At 45.0% G+C, this 16581-nt stretch overlaps 1 protein-coding gene across 1 annotated transcript in view; it reads right to left on the bottom strand.

Annotated features, from left to right (window-relative positions):
• Positions 1 to 16581, bottom strand: part of ADGRD1 (adhesion G protein-coupled receptor D1) — a 398243-nt gene that overhangs the window by 346416 nt on the left and 35246 nt on the right. Inside the window, exons 5-6 of the mRNA XM_038763906.1 lie at positions 12006 to 12185; positions 7099 to 7353 (exon numbers count right to left, since the gene is read on the bottom strand). Of these exons, the coding sequence (XP_038619834.1) occupies positions 7099 to 7353; positions 12006 to 12185 (435 nt within the window). The remainder of the gene's footprint in view (positions 1 to 7098; positions 7354 to 12005; positions 12186 to 16581) is intronic.

The following is a 16581-nucleotide window of genomic DNA, read 5'->3' as shown; positions in this document are numbered from 1 at the left end:
GAATTCAAGGTTGAATAAAGTTTCAAGGAGAAAGGGATGGTCTACAGGGTTTAAGGCCACTGAGAGGTCCAGGAGGATAAGGATAGGGTAGAGGCTGTCTGATTTGGAGAGATGAAGGTCACTGGTTACCTTAGAGAGGGCTGTTTCTGTGGAGTGACGAAGGCAGAAGCCAGATTGGAGGGGATCTAGGAAAGAAACTGCAGGAGAGGAATTGAAGGAGAGTAACAACTCTCTCAAGAAATTTGGAGAGAAATGGTGGGAGGGAGATGGGGAGATAAACTGGAGGGAGCCATGGGGTCAAGGGAGGATTTTTTTTTTATAGGATCGGGGATTCATATGCCTAGGTGAAAGCAGTGGGGAAGAAGTCATTGGAAAGCGAGGTTGAAGATGACAGTCAAGGAGGGAAGACAGGAGTGGGCAGTGTTTTAAGAAGGTATGAAGGGATGGGGTCAGAAGTACAGATGGAGGGGGTAGATTTAGAGACGAGGTGAGAGATTTCATCGAGTTACTGCAAGAAATATAGGGAGAGTTGGAGAGGACGGAGGTGGAGAGAGCTGATTGAAGAGGAGCAGAGGAAATTTTAGGGAGCTCACACCTGATGGTTTCAATTTTATTGATGGGGCATGTGGCTCCATAGTTTGGGCACAGGAGTGGAGGAAACGGACTTGGAGGTGATCCAGGGTTGCGGGTTAGTAATACAAGACCGGTGGAGGGGCAGGGGAGCAAGGGAGCTCAGTTTAATGGAGATGGTGGTATTATGTTGATTTGTGCATCAGGAGAAAGTAGTTTGGGCAAATGGGGTCGGATGGTTGTAGAATACGATAAAGAACGGAGGTCTCTTGGGGGTGGGAGGAAAGGACAGATTTGTAGGTGAAGGATTTATGGAAAAGTGAATAGGTGAAGAGGTTGTGATCCGATAGAGGAATTCAGAATTGGTGAGAGTAGAGAATAAAGAGTTGCTAGAGATTCTAAGATCAAGTATGTGCCCAAGTTGGGGAGTGTGTGATATGGGGTGGAGCAATAGGTCATTTGAGTAGAGTGAGAGGAGGTGGACAGTGGAAGGATCATTGGGGACATCCACATGGCTATTGGCTTTTATGACAAACAGCATGGCACAGTGAATAGAGCAGCACGGGCCTGGGAATCAGAAGGTCATGGGTTCTAATCCTGCCTCCGCCATTTGTCTGCTGTGTGACCTTGGGCAAGTCACTTCACTTCTCTGGATCTCAGTTACCTAATCTATAAATAATAATAATAATAATGGCATGTATTAAGCGCTAACTATGTGCAAAGCACTGTTCTAAGTCCTGAGGAAGTTACAAGATGATAAGGTTGTCCCACGGGGGGAGGGGGGGGCTCACAGTCTTAATCCCCATTTTGCAGATGAGGTAACTGAGGCACAGAAAAGTGAAGTGACTTGCCCAAAGTCACACAGCTGACGAGTGGCAGAGCCGGGATTTGAACCCATGACCTCCAACTCCAAAGCCCGGGCTCTTTCCACTGAGCCACACTGCTTCATGCTGAGCCATGGGATTGAGGCCGTAAACCACATGTGAGACGGAGACTTCTGTCCAGCCCGATTTGCCTGTATCCACCCCAGTACTTAGTATAGTGTCTGGCACATAGTAAGTGCTTAACAAATATAGTAATGACGATAATAATACTAATAATAATATTGAAGTCCTCAGGGATCAGTTTAGGGATGAAGAATGTGAGAAAGGAAGCTAAATGATTCAGAAAGTTGGAGGGCTTGGGGGATCAGTAGGTGACCATGACAAGTAACTGAGTAATGACTCAGGGAAGCAGCGTGGCTCAGTGGAAAGAGCCCGGGCTTTGGAGTCAGAGGTCATTGGTTCAAATCCCGGCTCCTCCACTTGTCAGCTCTATGACTTTGGGCAAGTCACTTCACTTCTCTGTGCCTCAGTTCCCTCATCTGCAAAATGGGGATTAAGACTGTGAGCCCCACGTGGGGCAACCTGATCACTTTATAAACTCCCCAGTGCTTAGAACAGTGCTTTGCACATAGTAAGCGCTTAATAAATGCCATTATTATTATTATGACTACCCAAAGCCTCCTCCAACAGCCAGGGAGAGAGCCATCTTGTCTGATCAGGGAAAGGAGTTTGGGCACCAGGGCAATTTCTGGCTAGGAAGCGATGGCGGTGGTTGCAGCCATTTCTCCCTCTGCCCCATTCTGCTTCCAAAAGCCAGGGCTTCTAATCCCGACTCCACCACTTACGTGCTGTGTGACCTTGGGTAAGTCATCTGAGCCTCAGTTACCTCAACTGTAAAATGGGGATTAGGACTGTGAGCCCCATATGGGACAGGGACTGTGCCCAACCTGATTAACTTGTAAATACCCTAGCACTTAGAAAATAGTAAGCACTTAACAAATACTATTAAAAAAAAAAAAACAACCTAGCAAGGCCCCTACTTTGGACCACCAAAGCAGCCACACCGACACCAATGCTGCCCCTTCTTTCTGCAGCTGCCAAGATGCAGGAAGAGGGAGGCGGATGGGGGGCCGTGGCTCTGTGTGTGTGTGTGTTTTGGGGGTCCACACTTGATTTGAGATCTGGGCCATTGTTCAGCTCACCTACCGCCCACCCTTCATTTCGAGCCCTGCCCCAGGCTGCCCCTTGCTAGAGTGAGAAAGATTTGCAGGGCCTGAAAGCCATTTGAGGCATTGTCCGCTGCCCTCCTTAAACCTCTGCAATGACATCATTACAGCCTACGGAAGCTGGGCGGCAATCCATCGCCGACTTTTCTGAGTGAATCTCCAAAACCTGCAAGGAGAGGTTCATTTCTGGGGTCTGGATGTAGGTAGGCCCTCCCAGAGGGGTCTCGGTTCTCCTGCATCCCAGGAGCCCAGATAATTATTTGGGAGGCCCATTCTCTACGGGCTAGCATTCACCCGGCAACTCGGGGGTTAAAAAGGCAGCTCTCCTCCCTGGATTTCCCCAAGAGACAGGGCAGCCTGAGTCCGAAGCATAGATGGTCCGGATGAATTGGAGTTTCTAGACTTGGGAAACAGCATTCCTGTAATGTTACACCGAGCTGAGGGGAGAGATTTATAGTAGCCCTGGGCCTGGTGATGTTATAGTAACATGGGTTTGTTGTGATAGCTACAACAACCAGATACAATAGGAATTTTTTCCAATGTAACCGAAGCATTAAAATATTAGGATGGCTTAATTTGTTTGAGCCTTTCGAACACAGTAACGCAAATGATATTTTGGGCATAAATGAATGTCCTCCAACCCCAGACAATAATAATGCCATGAATTTATATAGTGCCTCTCTTCCGAGGAACTCGGCACTTTATTTGCTACCTCACTGCATCAACTCACTGTCCCTAAAGAGGGAAAAAGTAGTCTCCCTATTTTAAAGATAAGGCCACCGCGGGACAGAACGTGCCAGCTACTACTCCCTCTAGACTGTGAACTCGTTATGGGCAGGGAATGTTTCTGCTAATTCTGTTGAATTGTACTCTCCCAAGAGCTGAGAACAGAGCTCTGCACATAATAATAATAATAATAATAATAATAATAATAATAATAATGGCATTTATTAAGTGCTTACTATGTGCAAAGCACTGTTCTAAGCGCTGGGAAGGTTACAAGGTGATCAGGTTGTCCCACATGGGGCTCACAGTCTTCATCCCCATTTTACAGATGATTGATGATTTTACATACCACTGATTGATTGATTAATTGATTGATTACTCCTGAAAAATTCTTAGAGCCAGTCAAAAGTATTTATGTAGCACTTAGTAATGGTCACCGAATCATCATCATCATCAATCGCATTTATTGAGCGCTTACTATGTGCAGAGCACTGTACTAAGCGCTTGGGAAGTACAAATTGGCAAATGAAGTGTTTGGTAAAGTACAATAGAGCAAGTAGACTTTTGATCCCTGCCTTCGAGGAGCTTGCAACTTAACAATAATAATAATCATAATGATGGTATTTGTTAAGCGCTTACCATGTGTCAAGCACTGTTCTAAGCGCTGAGGGAGCTACAAGGTAATCAGGCTGTCCCATGTGGGGCTCCCAGTCTTTAATCCCCATTTTCCAGATGAGGTAACTGAGGCCAGAGAAGTTAAGTGACTTGCCCAAAGTCACCCAGCTGACAACAGGTGGAGCCAGGATTAGAACCCATGACCTCTGCCTCCTAAATCCATGCTCTTTCCACTGAACCACACTGCTTCTCTCGCTGGTGGGGCCTCATGTTTTAGGGTGGAATGTCCAAATGCACGTTCAGGGAGGTCATAGGTTGCCAGTGATAATGAATAATAATATTTAGTAATTATAGTCGTGATACAGTGCTTACTAGCTACCAAGCACAGTACTAAGCCTTGGGGCGCATGTTGAGGTAAATGATAATCAGACGATGAGAAGCAGCCTGGCCTAGTGGAAAGAGCATGAGCCCGGGAATCAGAAGGTCCTGGGTTCTAATCCCAGCTCTGCCACTTGTCTGCTGGGTGACCTTGGCAAGTCACTTCTCTGTGTATCAGTTAGCTCATCTGTAAAATGAGGATTGAGACTGTGAGCCCCACATGGAACAGGGACTGTGCCTAACTTTTCATTCATTCATTCTTGCAATCATATTTATTGAGTGCTTGCTCTGTGCAGAGCACTGTACTAAGTGCTCGGAAAGTGCAGTTCGGCAGCAGATAGAGACAATCCCTACCCAACAATGGGCTCACAGTCTAGAAGGGGGAGACAGACAACAGAACAAAACAAGTAACCTGATTTGCTTGTATTCACCCCAGCACTCAGTACAGTGCCTGGTATATAGTAATTGCTTAACAAATACCACAGTTATTATTACTATGACTCTGCCAATTGTCAGCTGTGTGACTTTGGGCAAGTCACTTAACTTCTCTTTGCCTCAGTTACCTCATCTGTAAATTGGGGATTAAGACTGTGAGCCCCACAAGGGACAACCTGATCACCCTGTATCCTTCCCAGTGCTTAGAACAGTGCTTTGCACATAGTAAGCGCTTAATAAATGCCATCAAAAAAAAAAAAAACTCTCTGTGCCTCCGTTACTGCATCTGTAAAATGGGGATTAAGGCTGTGAGCCAACTGTGAGACATGGACTGTGTCCAACCTGATTACTTTGTGTCTTACTTGAGTGCTTAGAACAGTGCCTGGCACATAGTAGGCGCTTAACAAATATCATTTTTAAAAAAATCAGATCAGAAACCATCGCTATCTTACATGAGGCTTACAGACTAAGTAGAAGAGGAAATGGATTTTGAATACTCATTTTACAGATGAGGAAATGGAGTCACAGACTTGTCCATGGTCACCCCACAGGCAAGTGGTAAAGGCAGGTTTAGAACCCAGGACTTCTGAGTCCCGTGCTTTTTCTAATAGGCCAAACTGCTTCTCACCCACCAAGTCCTGTGTTGGGTTTGGTGCTAGGTGGATGGAGGGTTCAATTCCATAGAGAGAAGGGCATAAGGAAGTGGGGAAGGATTACAAAAACATGCCCAAGGTGTCATTTTTATCTGGATCCGGACCGAGAAAAAGCATCTAAAGCTCAAAAGGGTTACCTGACTTCTCCTTGGCCACCCAGGTTTAGAGATAAAAGGTTCTTGATCCCCAAAATAAGACTCCAATCACGACTCTCTTGTTTTCCTGCTTCTAGTGATAATCCATTTTAGAAGGTTTTAATCAGTCAATGATATTAATAGAGCACTTACTCTATGCCAAGCACTGTATGATTCCCGCCCTCAAGGAGTTTATAATCTACATTTTTCCCGAGGACAAATGGCAGAGAAATTTGCAGAATGGGCAGGCAGGAATTAAACTACCTGGAAATGTCTAAAAACAGAACACGCAAGGAGGGCTGTGTGGAGGGGAGGGCCTTTCGGAAATGGCTCCAGTTTCAGAGGCAGGAGAGGCAGGGCCAGTTTCAGTGGTATTTATTGAGCACTTTCTGTTTGCAGAACACTGTACTAAGCATGTGGGAGTGTCCAATATAGTAGAGTTGAGAAGAAGCGTGGCTCAGTGGAAAGAGCCCGGGGTTTGGAGTCAGAGGTCATGGGTTCAAATCCCGATTCCGTCGCTTGTCAGCTGGGTGACCTTGGGCACGTCACTTAAATTCTCTGTGCCTCAGTTACCTCATCTGTAAAAGGGGGATTAAGACTGTGAGCCCCGCGTAGGACAACCTGATCACCTTGTAACCTCCCCAGTGCTTAGAACAGTGCTTTGCACATAGTAAGTGTTTAATAAATGCCATTATTTTTATTATTATTAGAGTTGGTAGACACAATCCCTGTACTCAAAGAGCTTAAAGGCTAGAGGGGAACCTACAGGCTAGAGGAGGAGCTTACAGTCTAGAAGAGACTGTATATATGTTTGTAAGTATTTATTACTCTATTTATTTTATTTGTACATATTTATTCTACTCATTTTATTTTGTTAATATGTTTTGTTTTGTTCTCTGTCTCCCCCTTCTAGACTGTGAGCCCACTGTTGGGTAGGGACCATCTCTATATGTTGCCAACTTGGACTTCCCAAGCGCTTAGTCCAGTGCTATGCACACAGTAAGCACTCAATAAATACTACTGAATCAATCAATCAATCAATCAATCGTATTTATTGAGCGCTTACTATGTGCAGAGCACTGTACTAAGCGCTTGGGAAGTACAAATTGGCAACACATAGAGACAGTCCCTACCCAACAGTGGGCTCACAGTCTAAAAGGGGGAGACAGTGAACAGAACCAAACATACCAACAAAATAAAATAAATAGGATAGAAATGTACAAGTAAAATAAATAAATAAATAAATAAATAGAGTAATAAATATGTACAACCATATATACATATATACAGGTGCTGTGGGGAAGGGAAGGAGGTAAGATGGGGGGATGGAGAGGGGGACGAGGGGGAGAGGAAGGAAGGGGCTCAGTCTGGGAAGGCCTCCTGGAGGAGGTGAGCTCTCAGCAGGGCCATACTGAATGAATGAATGAATGAGTTTATAGTTTAGAGGAGGAGCTGACATCCTAGAGAAGGAGCTTACATTCTGGAGGAGGCGCCTACTGTCTCAAGGAAGCTTACCAGATGCCTTGTTCACACTCACCAATGGCAGCTGTGAAGTACATCTCAATCTCACTAGGGGTGAGTGCCCTCTCCCAGATGATGAACTCATCAAAGGCCCCATTCTCGTAGTGCCTGGACTGAGGCCCTTCAGGCTCGATCACGAGGTTGACGTTGGGTTCTCCATAATTGTGAGAGACTTTCCCATCCGGGTCCGTGGTGTTCAGCGTGCCATTGACGTAGACTTTCAAGCCTTCTTTGGATTGCCACGTGAACAGAACGTGAGTCCAGTAAGGGCCTGCAATGGAGCAAAGGGGCTTCAGTTTCCTCAGATTAAATTCTATTACCACTTCATTACTAAAACTTACTAGGATTCGCCATCCCCTTATTAGAAGATGACATTGCTGGAGAGAAAATGAGACTGAACAGAATCATTTAGGACTAAAGTCCCTACCACACCAGACACAAAAACCATTCAGTCGGCATTGGCAATTTTTCCGCACTAAGTGCTTACTGTGTGCTAGGCACTGTACTAAGCGCTGTGGTGTACTAAGCAAACCGGGTTGGACATTGTCCCTGTCTCACGTGGGATTTACAATCTCAATCCCCATTTCACAGATGATGATGATGATGGCATTTGTTAAGCGCTTACTATACGCAAAGCACTGTTCTAAGCGCTGGGGGAGGTTACAAGGTGATCAAGTTGTCCCACAGGGGGCTCACAGTTTTAATCCCCATTTCACAGCTGAGGTAACTGAGGCACAGAGAAGTGAACTGACTTGCCCAAAGTCACACAGCAGACAGTTGGCAGAGCCGGGATTTGAACCCATGATCTCTGACTCCAAAGCCCGTGCTCTTTCCACTGAGCCACGCTGCTTCTCCAATGAGTTATAACAGATAACAGATAACAGATGAGTTATCTGAGGCCCAGAGAAGTGAAGTGACTGCCCAAGGTCACGCCAGACAAGGGACAGGGCCAGAATTCGAACACAAGACCTTCCGACTCCCAGACACGTGGTCCATCCACTACTCCGCACTAGTTCATGTACCTAGCACTGTTCTAAGCACTGAGGTAGATACAAGGTAATCAGATCAAATGTGATACGTGTCTCACGAGGGGCTCACCAGTACAATAGGCAACACAGGCAGTGCAACAGAGAAGCAATGTGGCTCAGTGGAAAGAATACGGTCTTAGGAGTCAGAGGTCATGGGTTCTAATCCTGTCTGCTGTGTGACTTTGGGCAAGTCACCCCATTTCTCTGTGCATAAATTAACTCATCTGTAAAATGGGGATTAAGACTGTGAACCCACATGGGACAACCTAATCACCTTGTATCCCCCCGCCCAGCACTTAGAAGGGTGCTTCACACATAGTAAGCGCTTAACAAATACCATCATTATTATTATTATTATTATAATTAATTGGTAGGGAGAACAAGTGCATAAGCTCCATTTTCCAAATGAGGAAATTGAGGTTCAGAGAGGTTAAGTGACTTGTTCAGCATCACATAACAGACCAGTAGCAGAGCTGGGATGACAACCCATGTCTCCTGACTTCCAGGATCTCTCCACTGGGTACCCTGCCTCACTTGCTTTGAACAAATGTTTGTCTTCCTGTCTCACTAAGGCTATTTTAGTTGGAAAGCTCCCTAATTTAGCAGTACTAATAGGAGGCCAGGACCTCCTTGCAAACCTTAGAGGATGTACTATTGCGAGTCATGTGGGATGAAGATAAAACAGCCTCTCTGAACAGGGGGTTGAGAGGAAGAAGGACACATCAGCACAGTTTACTAAATCTGTTTGTCTGATGACTTTGTTGCTTGCAGTGTCTGGCACTGTTTTGCGTTTTTCCTCATAATCTCACAATCATTTTAAATGCTAGATTTTTCATTTGCGGTGATCCAAATAAAAAATAATGAACCGTGGCAATCATTACAACAATAGCCCTGATATTCCTGAGAGCTCTGTTTTGCAGAAGGATTCATTCATTCATTCATTCAATCGTATTGATTGAGCACTTACTGTGTGCAGAGCACTGTACTAAGCGCTTGGGAAGTACAAGTTGGCAACATATAGAGACGGTCCCTACCCAACAGTGGGCTCACAGTCTAGAAGGGGGAGACAGAGAACAAAAGGAAACATATTGACAAAATAAAATAATTAGAATAAACATGTACAAATAAAATAAATAAATAAATAGAGTAATAAATACGTACAAACATATATACATATATACAGGTGCTGTGGGGAGGGGAAGGAGGTAAGGCGGGGGTGATGGGGAGGGGAAAGAGGGGGAGAGAAAGAAGGGGTCTCAGTCTGGGAAGGCCTCCTAACACTGACATTTTACAGACAGAGCTGTTAGGTAAAGATATTGTGTTGGACTCACTGCCGGGAGATGACAACCCTACACCATCTGATTTCCTGCCAGCAATCTTAAATTACATTGCAATTACATCATGCGTTCTGTCTAGCATTGTGCAACTTTCTAGTAATTTAGCGTCTCTGAAGAGCACTTGTACCCTAGGTCCAAAGTATAATTGCCATCTAGTTTGGAAGTCAATAATAATAAATTCTAAGTAGTAATAATCATAATAACAATAATGATCTATTCAGCATACAGATTTGAACCATTTCCGTACTTTCACAATCTCCCAGTGATTCCAGATTGTGTGATGGTCTAAATGAAGTCTGCGCAAGGGTCATTTCAACAACACTGACGGTTGTGTTTTACCTTTCCCAGTGCTTTCCCAGTGTTAGAGGTACAAATAAGGTTGGGATAAAGTGAGTCTTCAAAAAAAAATCTTCAGACAAGAAGAATCCCTGCAGGATATCTATCATTCTTCCCACTCCCCATCCCTCTTTACCGTACATTCCACCTCCAATAACTTTTACACCTCTGGACTGAAAGCTGGTTGTGGCAGATAATATATCTGTTTACTGTTGCATTGTACCCTCCCAGGCACTTAGTACTGTGCTCTGCACAGAGTAAGTGCTCAATAAATACAACCGAATGAACAAAGGATCACTTCCTTCCCTTTGGTCTCCATTGGAAGAGGTGCTAGGGCTTTAAAAGTGTGCTGATGTTTAATTTCCCCCAGTCAATCGATCAATCAATGGTCCCCTCTCTCTGGGACACGTTCTCACTGGCGTATTTAGTGGTTGTCATTTTGGGCGGCACCACCACAGTGCTGCAGGAAAGGTTTCATGGAAGGGGAATAGTTCTTCCAAACCAGAGTTTGGAGGGAAAGTGGGCTGCAGACCAATTCTTTGGTTCCCGGCCATAGGATGGAGGTTCCCTCAACTTTGCCTATCTGACATCAGCCACCAGATCTATTGATCAGGAGTAAACCCTCCTTTGTTTTGTTTTGTTGTCCGTCTCCCCATTCTAGACTGTGAGCCCGTTGTTGCATAGAGACCATCTCTATATGTTGCCAACTTGTACTTCCCAAGCACTTAGTACAGTGCTCTGCACACAGTAAGCGCTCAATAAATACGATTGAATGAATGAATGAATGAAACCCTATCTGGATCCTTCAGGAGGGACCCTGGCAAAGGAGGTTCAAGGAACACAACATCTGTGTTAGCAGGTAGTTCTGCTTCTCAAATCCCTCTCTGTCTGTGTCTACCTCTATGTTCCAGGCATAAACAGACTCATGGTTATGATGATCAATCAATCAATTAATCGTATTTATTGAGCACTTACTGTGTGCAGAGCACTGTACTAAGCGCTTGTCATCATGGCATTTGTTAAGCGCTTACTATGTGCCACCACTGTTCTAAGCACTGGGGTAGATACAAGGTGATCAGGTTGTCCCACGTGGGGCCCACAGTCTTAATCCCCATTTTACAGATGAGGGAACTGAGGCACGGAGAAGTTAAGTCACTTGCCCAAAGTCACACGGCTGACAATTGGAGGAGTGGGATTAGAACACAGGACCTCAGACTCTCAATCCCGTGCTCTTTCCACTAAGCCATGGTTATGCTGCGGGATACCGAACTTGGGTACTGTAAAAATTATAAAATCAATTTCATCGATTTAGGGAAATAGTGTGGCCTAATGGAAAAAGCACAGGCCTGGGATTTAGAGGATCTGGGTTCTAATCCCAACTCTGCTACTCACCTGCTGTGTGACCTTGGGCAAATCATTGAACTTCTTTGTGCCTCAGGTCCCTCATCTACAAAATGGGGATTCAATGCCTGTTCTTCCTCCTACTTAAACTGTGAGCCTCATGTGCGATCTGATTATCTCATAACTACTCCAGCACTTAGTACGGTGCTTGGTATATAGTAAGTGCTTAATACGTAGAGAAGCAGTGTGGCTCAATGGAAAGAGCACGGGCTTTGGAGTCAGAGGTCATGGGTTCAAGTCCCGGCTCCGCCAATTGTCAGCTGTGTGACTTCGGGCAAGTCACTTAACTTCTCCGGGCCTCAGTTACCTCATCTGTAAAATGGGGATTAAGACTGTGAGCCCCCCGTGGGACAACCTGATCACCTTGTAACCTCCCCAGTGCTTAGAACAGTGCTTTGCATATAGTAAGTGCTTAATAAATGCCATTATTATTATTATTCAGCACTTAGAACAGTGCTTTGCACATAGTAAGCGCTTAACAAATGCCAACATTATTATTATTAACTATCATTATTATGCATCCCGTGCAGGGGGACTCGAGCAATACTTCAAAGACTTTCCTGCAGATCTGTGCCAGTTTCAAGAATACCAAGTCTTCTCATCGAGAACAAGGACATATGTGTCTAGGAAAGAACTGACCCCTGCCAACGCTTACTTATAAGAGGCCTCTTGGGCAATCTCCACGGCACCGGATTCCCTTAGCCAACATCAGTAAACCTCCTCCTCATCACCTAACACTCCAGTCGCGTAAACAAAGTTCGTTCCTCTGGAGAATAACCAAATGTAACAGCCCAGAGTTGAGTCTGGAACTGTGAGGTTACCTGGTGGGCTGAAGCTGGCTTCCCATTTCATCGAGTTGCCCCGGGTGTAAAACTCCACGGACCCTTTGCCTTCACTGGAGCAGACTTTGAATCCATTGGAGAAGACCTGCCCTCTATACGCTGAAGGCACTAATCTGGGCTGCTCCCTCTGGGTCTTCCAGAAGAATGAAAATGTAACTCCTGTAAGTCAAAAAGGAAGAAGCCACAGTCATTAGGTAGAACCAAAAGGGACAAATTTCTAAGCTCACCGGGCATTTTATGGTAACGCCCAAATTACAGAAGAACCATCCACAAAAGTGGACATAGAGCAGAGATCGTGACTACCAATTCTGTTGCGCTTTCCCAACCGCTTATAGTACAGTGCTCTGCACACAGCAAACATTCAATAAATACCATTCAATAAAATAAATAAACAAATAAATAAATAAATAATACATTCAATAAATAAATAAATGGATGGTTGTGACGCCCACTGACAACTCTGTGCTGCTTGCCCCTCAACACCAGATGTTTTTATCCAATCTTGCTCTGGGAACCCTGCAGTGGAGTAAATGAAACCCATCTCCGGATGTTTGAATTTTAAATTAATTAACTGATTGACTGGCTACGCCATCAATGGTATTTATTGAACGCTTACAGAGTGCACAGCACTGTACTAAGTGCTTGGGTGAGCACAAGAGAATAAGTAGAAATGATCCCCATCCTTAAGGAGCTAATTAAGAAAGATAGCAAGAGAAAGAAGAAATTGAAGACTGCGCCCCAGGACCCCAAAGCCACACAAGGCTGAATCAATCCCCTAGAAGGTTCTTCGCTAAAGGAGCATGAATTTAGCCCCATGTTCCCAGTAAAATGACCCGACCCAGGGGTCAATCTTTCCCACCGCTTATTGGAGATTTGTTTGCAAACTATTCTCTTTCTCCTCATTAAACAGTGTTTATTAACACTGTGTTTCACATTTCACTTCGGTGACTGTTTCTTTTTTTAAGAGCTGGCTCTGATTCTGGGACCAGGATCCCAAAATGGGGGCCAGAAAGCCAGCCTCCCTCACACCTCACAAACTTCCTTTGGCTCAGTCAGATAAAGCCTCCTGGGATAGCCGAGAGCCACGAGGAGAACCAAACTTCTAGACTGTGAGCCCGTTGTTGGGTAGGGACTGTCTCTATCCGTTACTGACTTGTATTTCCCAAGCACTTAGTACAGTGCTCTGCACACAGTAAGCACTCAACAAATATGATTGAATAAACAAATGAACTATCTCACCCTTTCAAAGACATACGACTCAGGGCTGATACCCCAAACAAGAATCAACTTTCCACGCAATGTCCTCAATAATAATAATAATAATAATGGCATTTGTTAAGTGCTTACTATGTGCAAAGCACTGTTCTAAGCGCTGGGGAGGTTACAAGGTGATCAGGTTGTCCCACGGGGGGCTCACAATCTTAATCCCCATTTTACAGATGAGGTAACTGAGGTCCAGAGAAGTTAAGTGACTCGCCCAAAGTCACACAGCTGACAACTGGCGGAGCCGGGATTCGAACCCATGAACTCTGAATCCAAAGCCTGTGCTCTTTCCACCGAGCCACGCTGCTTCCCAACATTCAGAAGGGCAGGCCTACTGACAAACAAACAAACATCTGAGGGTGGAATAAACCAGTGAGTCCGTGGGAAAGAGTTCTGTCAAGAAGCGCTTTGCCGCAGGATCTTTTCAAACCGATGTTTGGCCAGCCCAGTCTCCTGTCAGATTCTTCTCTATCTCTATGGACTCAGTTCCCACCCCATCTTTTCTTCACCACCAGGTTCCAGCTTGATGTGCATGAATTACCCTGAGGGAGCCCACAGTGTTGCATGTCTGCATTTGAAAAATCTTGTCTTATAGGGACGTGGCCTAAGAGACACCAGGCCAAAGGCCCAACTCAGCAGCCAGTATAACTCGGGGATTTAATCATAAGCAACAACACCATTTAACTGCCCAGGGCACTAAACCAAAGATGAGTCCTAGGGAAGCAAACCAGCTACACTTCCTGTAGCATTACTGGCTTCCCTTGGGGCTTCTGTTAAGAATTAATTATCCCTGAGCCTCTTTAAATCAGGTTAGCTAATGAAATAAGCTTGATGCCCTTGTTCTTTTCCCTCAGGGGCTGATTGCTGAACTCAGTCAGAAGGGTCCTGAATTCAGGACTTCTGAATTTAAAACAAAATCCCAACTTCTGTCAGACCAGCCACTCCACGCTGGAACAAGTATCGGAACGACGAAACTACCAAGGTCACTGAATAATTTGCCGTAAAAGAAATAGAAAGCCTCAGTAAGATTTATTGAAGTAGTTTGGTTTTTTTTTTCCAAGTAGCTTACTTGCTTATAAACAATGCTATTGGTCAAATAAAAATGCAACCTGTCCAGCCATATGTCGGCAAGGATACTGAGAAAGGGCGTCTACTGAGGGAAATAAAATATGGAGGCAGGAAATATTGGCGGAAAGGCCAGGCGGACATAGAGGTGGGACCCACAGGGGCTATAAGAAGCAGTATTAGGCAAAAGGAAACAAGCTGCAGGGTATTTGCTTCAAAAAAACTGTAATGTGGCCTAGTGGGAAAAGCACAGGGCTGGGAGTCAGAAGACCTGCTTCTTGTCTGCTGGGCGACCTGGGGCAAGCCACTTTACTTCTCTGTGCCTCACTTTCCTCATTTGTAAAACCAGAGATGACATCTGTCCTCCTGCCCTTTTAGACGGTGGGACAGAGTCTGTGTCTGATCTGCTTACACTGTATCTACCCCAACACTTAGCACAGGGCTTGACATAAAGTAAGCCCATAAATTATTATTTATCTAACATTCTCAGGGGGTAACAACTCTTTATTCTCAATGAAGCACTGGAAATTTGAAGACCTTTTATTGCTTCCCTGATTGTAAGTCTCTTCAATGGAAAAAAATGAGAGAAAAATCCAAAGGAAGTAGAAATAAATAGGGATCCGGGGATTTAGCTATGACTTGTCTACTTGGGCGGACTACAGTACCAATTCACATAAAATGAGCAGAAAGGTGGGGGTGGCGTGGAGCTGTAGCAGCCGCAAGAGCCACAGTGGGGGAATCCAAACAAGGGGACAGAGAGAACTGACAGGAGAAGTGGAAATGGAACCAGAAGAAATTCAGTCAGGTAGAACATGGAGGCCAAAGGGTTTGGTCCATCCTGACCTCCCCGTCTAACCCCAGATCTCACCTCAAACCCATCATCACTGCTTCTCAAATTCTTCCTGGCTCGCTTTTTCCCCAATGCTGGCCCACAATGTTAAATGACCAGAAATTACCAATGCCCACAAGACTGCCTATGGAGAGTCCAGCCAACATCATCATCAACATCAGGTTTTCCTGAGTGTCCATTATGTAGAGACTACTGTACTAGATGCTTGGAGCATGCAAACAATCAATAAATAAATGAAATGAAAAGACATGGTTCCTGACCCCGACAAGTTTACAGTCTCATGGAAAAAGACATGCAGGCAATGGGAGCAAGAGGAAAAACATAGATTGGTAGTAGCAAAAGCAAAAATAATTATGACATGAAGGAATAAAAACCGAGAACCACAAAAGTGCAAGTGAGGGTTGATGAGATGTCCTGTTCAGGAGTTAGGAGAGATTAGTTGGGAACTACATCACAGAGGAGGTGTTTCTTTAGGAGGGCTTTGGAAGTGAGGAGGAATTTGTTTGGCAGATTTGAGCAGTGAAGAATTCCTAGCAGGGAAGAAGGCAAGCCTAAGAGGTCAGAAGTGGGAGAATTGAAAACAAGGAACAGTTAGGAGGTGAGCTGGAGAGGGATGAAGGGTGTGGGATGCAGCAGAGCAGGAGGAGAGAGTGGAAAGGTCGGGAGATAGCAGGCGCTGAACCTTGAAGACTGTGGTCAAGAGTATCTGTCTGGTAGAAGAAAACGGGTAACAGATGGAAGATTTTGAGGAAGGGAGTCATGTGCCTTAACAACATTTTAGGAAGGTGATGTGGGCAGAAGAGTATAGGTCTGTTTTTAAAGGGGAGAGGCTGGAGGAAGGTATACCAGTGAAGAGGCTGATGGGGTAACCCAGCTGAGAGCTGATAAAAACTTAGAGTGGGGTGGTGGTGGCTGAAGGTGTGGGGAAGGAGGGACAATCCAAGAAGCATTGTGGAAGAAAACCTGCAAACATTTAGTGGCAAACCAAGAAGAAGCATAATCTAGCTGAAAGACCACAGGCCTGAGAGTCAGAGGACCTAACTGGGTTCCTATCCCAACCACTTGTCTGCTGTATGACCTTAGGCAATTATTTTAACTTCCCCCATCTGTAAAATGGGGATTAAGACTGAGAGTCCCACGTGGGACAGGGACTGTGTCCAACCTGATTAGCTTGGGTCTACTCCAGTGCCTAGTACAGTGCCTGGTACTTAGTAAGCACTTAACAAACACGATTTTAAAAAAAAGTGTAGTCAGAGAAGGTTTCTAGAACCAGGAGGCTGGTGGTGGTGTCCACTATGATAAGAAAGACTGGAAGTTTAGGAGGGATGATGGGGAGTTCCGTATTTACCACAGGACATCCACGTGGATATCCTTGCT

The sequence above is a fragment of the Tachyglossus aculeatus genome, chromosome 21 (assembly GCF_015852505.1).
Source record: "Tachyglossus aculeatus isolate mTacAcu1 chromosome 21, mTacAcu1.pri, whole genome shotgun sequence".
In the NCBI taxonomy this organism is placed as follows: Eukaryota; Metazoa; Chordata; class Mammalia; order Monotremata; family Tachyglossidae; genus Tachyglossus; species Tachyglossus aculeatus.
This window is presented reverse-complemented; position numbering and strand designations above follow the sequence as displayed.